At 30.0% G+C, this 2379-nt stretch overlaps 1 protein-coding gene across 2 annotated transcripts; it reads left to right on the forward strand.

Annotated features, from left to right (window-relative positions):
* The first annotated feature begins 317 nt into the window (after window positions 1-317).
* Window positions 318-1619, forward strand: LOC123686242 (zinc finger protein 706-like). Of its 2 annotated transcripts, none has more exons than XM_045626259.1 (3): window positions 318-479; window positions 623-784; window positions 1235-1619. In XM_045626259.1, exons 2-3 carry the CDS (start codon window positions 641-643, stop codon window positions 1322-1324), a joined length of 234 nt encoding a protein of 77 aa, XP_045482215.1. In that variant the 5' UTR covers window positions 318-479; window positions 623-640; the 3' UTR covers window positions 1325-1619. The 2 variants fall into 2 exon arrangements, with proteins under 2 accessions (XP_045482215.1, XP_045482216.1); XM_045626260.1 differs by having other exon boundaries at window positions 323-479; window positions 590-784.
* The last annotated feature ends 760 nt before the right edge of the window (window positions 1620-2379 follow it).

The following is a 2379-nucleotide window of genomic DNA, read 5'->3' on the forward strand; positions in this document are numbered from 1 at the left end:
CCTTACTCCCTATGGCCTAAAGAAAGTAAATTATCAATTTGAATAAATATATGTATCCAAAACTAATACAGACGTGATAGAATATTAATTATGTCTGTTTTACTGAAAAATTCAATTCAGTAGAAAATCTTTCAAACACCTTATTGTACCTATGCTCCGCTACTGATTTTGTAGCGTCACCTTGTGTGCAATTAGTGATCCAACAGAATATAGGACACTATTTTTTTTTCTTGAAGTGCATTTGATGTTTTAAAACTGAGGCCATTTTGGCAAGTAATATCTGACTTTCGATTTGTGAACATACTGTCGGATGTCAAATGCTGTTTGTTCTCTGTAGGATTTCCTTTCTCAGTCTTCTTGAATTTCCAGTGACACTTATATGGTCGAAAGAAAAGACGCTGCTCTGCAGCAGTCTGGTCATATTCACTAGAATTACTGAATAGTTTAATTTGTTCCTTAGTTCGATACTCAATATTTCGGTAAGGATTAAACTAATATCAGTGTTGAAGATCCATGTTACTGTCAACATACATTCGTGTTTTTGGTTAGGACTACAGCTATTAATTGAAAGTGTTGTTATATTTTACAGTTAATGAACGTACGTATTCATTTGAACTTGCAGATTCAATAGTCGTCCACTATGGCTCGAGGTCAGCAAAAACTACAATCTCAGCAAAAAGCCGCTGAAAAAGCAGCAAAGTCCAAAAAACAACAGGGTCATAGTGCTAATGAACAGAAAAAAGCAGCTCAAAAGGCATTGGTTCATGTCTGTGCTGTTTGCAAGGTAATTTTTAATTCATTTCACCCCCTATCTCATACATGTTTTTCCAATATTTTCCATTTATCACGTTCATTTGAATAAAATCTACTTGCAGCATTGATAGCTTCTTGATTTCATATCCTGAAAGATAATTTTGTATTATATTCAATAAAAATTCAATACTGAATTGATTATAATGCTATTTTTGTAGTTTCTTTCATAAATAGAGTTGGAGAAATTATCAACACCACATAATTCCTAAGATAACACATCTTTTCTATACTAATACAATTAGCACAATTGTCTGAAAAAAATTATCAATCAACCTGAAGGAAATGTGAAATATAGCCAGTAAAAGGCACATACACAACATTAATATCATTATACTACATGTGGAATATTGAAAGAAAATTGTTTACTTCACAAGATTTATTGTTATATTGCAACAATTAATGTGTGTTTCTTTATTTTCAGGCACAAATGCCTGATCCAAAAACCTATAAGCAGCATTTTGAGAACAAACATCCGAAGAATGATATGCCTCCAGAGCTGAAAGACATATGATCATCTTAGTGTATCCAACCTTTCTGATATGGTTGGATATGTCATAATGTTATTTCTTGTTGCGTTTATCATTTTCACTGTTTATACTGAAAATGGATGTACACTTAATTGTTTAGATTAGTGATGTATATCTATGATTTATCTTTGGGATAAGATTGCTCATTCTCAAAGAAAATAAATGGCAAGTTCTTTTATTGTTCGAATTATTATTACATTTTTGGACAGAGGATGGAAATATCATTTTTTTACCATATGTAACTATAACTTTGAAAATAAAGCTGCATTCCACCAAAAACCTATTCATTATGCAAATACCCCTAAGAAGTAATTTTTTGAAACAGTTAATCCAATGAATCAATCCAATTCAAAAAACATCCACATAATACTACCTGATGTATTGTTTGTGTGCTTATCACAAAAAATTGAATTCAATATTGACAACATGTATATTTGATTAAACAATGCACATACATTTGGTAGCAATAAATATCTGTACAACATTGAAATTAAAGCAATTGAAAATTTGAACAGCAAAAAAAAAGACCAGCTCAAATATTTAAACACGCGCATACTTTAAAAAAAATTATTTTGGTTCACTAAAGTCAATTATTTTATCAACAAGATTTATATGATTTGAAAATAAAAAATACATTTTTCGACTTGATTTATAAAAAAAGAATTATGAAAATATTAAATATTGAAGAACATAGGTAATTTGAAATATAACTTCCAATTTTATATTTATATATTCTAAATTATATTCAATAGAGAAATAGTCATGAATGAATCGAAATAAAACTTAATAATGAATATTAATAATTCATAAATTTTCCAAAATTATTTATTTGCAAATAATTTAATTTCAAATGATTTATATATGCGAGAACCTTAATATCAGTTCAATAGAGGCGAGGCGTAGCACAGCTTAATACCTCTGAGCCTAGGAGCAAAAGTATTGCAAATCCGGCACTGGGAATGTAAGAGGTTGATGACGACATAGTACAAGAGCACGACTCACAGCAGTCATCTATTTGGTCAATATCAACTTAAGTCGT

Source organism: Harmonia axyridis, chromosome X (assembly GCF_914767665.1).
Source record: "Harmonia axyridis chromosome X, icHarAxyr1.1, whole genome shotgun sequence".
NCBI classification, from domain to species: domain Eukaryota; kingdom Metazoa; phylum Arthropoda; class Insecta; order Coleoptera; family Coccinellidae; genus Harmonia; species Harmonia axyridis.

What these genes read in the sequence shown, in the direction of transcription:
- LOC123686242 (XM_045626259.1), top strand. Translation starts at nt 641, where the DNA reads ATGGCTCGAGGTCAGCAAAAACTACAATCTCAGCAAAAAGCCGCTGAA. An exon ending in ATGTCTGTGCTGTTTGCAAG is followed by an intron (nt 785 to 1,234) that starts GTAATTTTTAAT and finishes CTTTATTTTCAG; the next exon opens with GCACAAATGCCTGATCCAAA.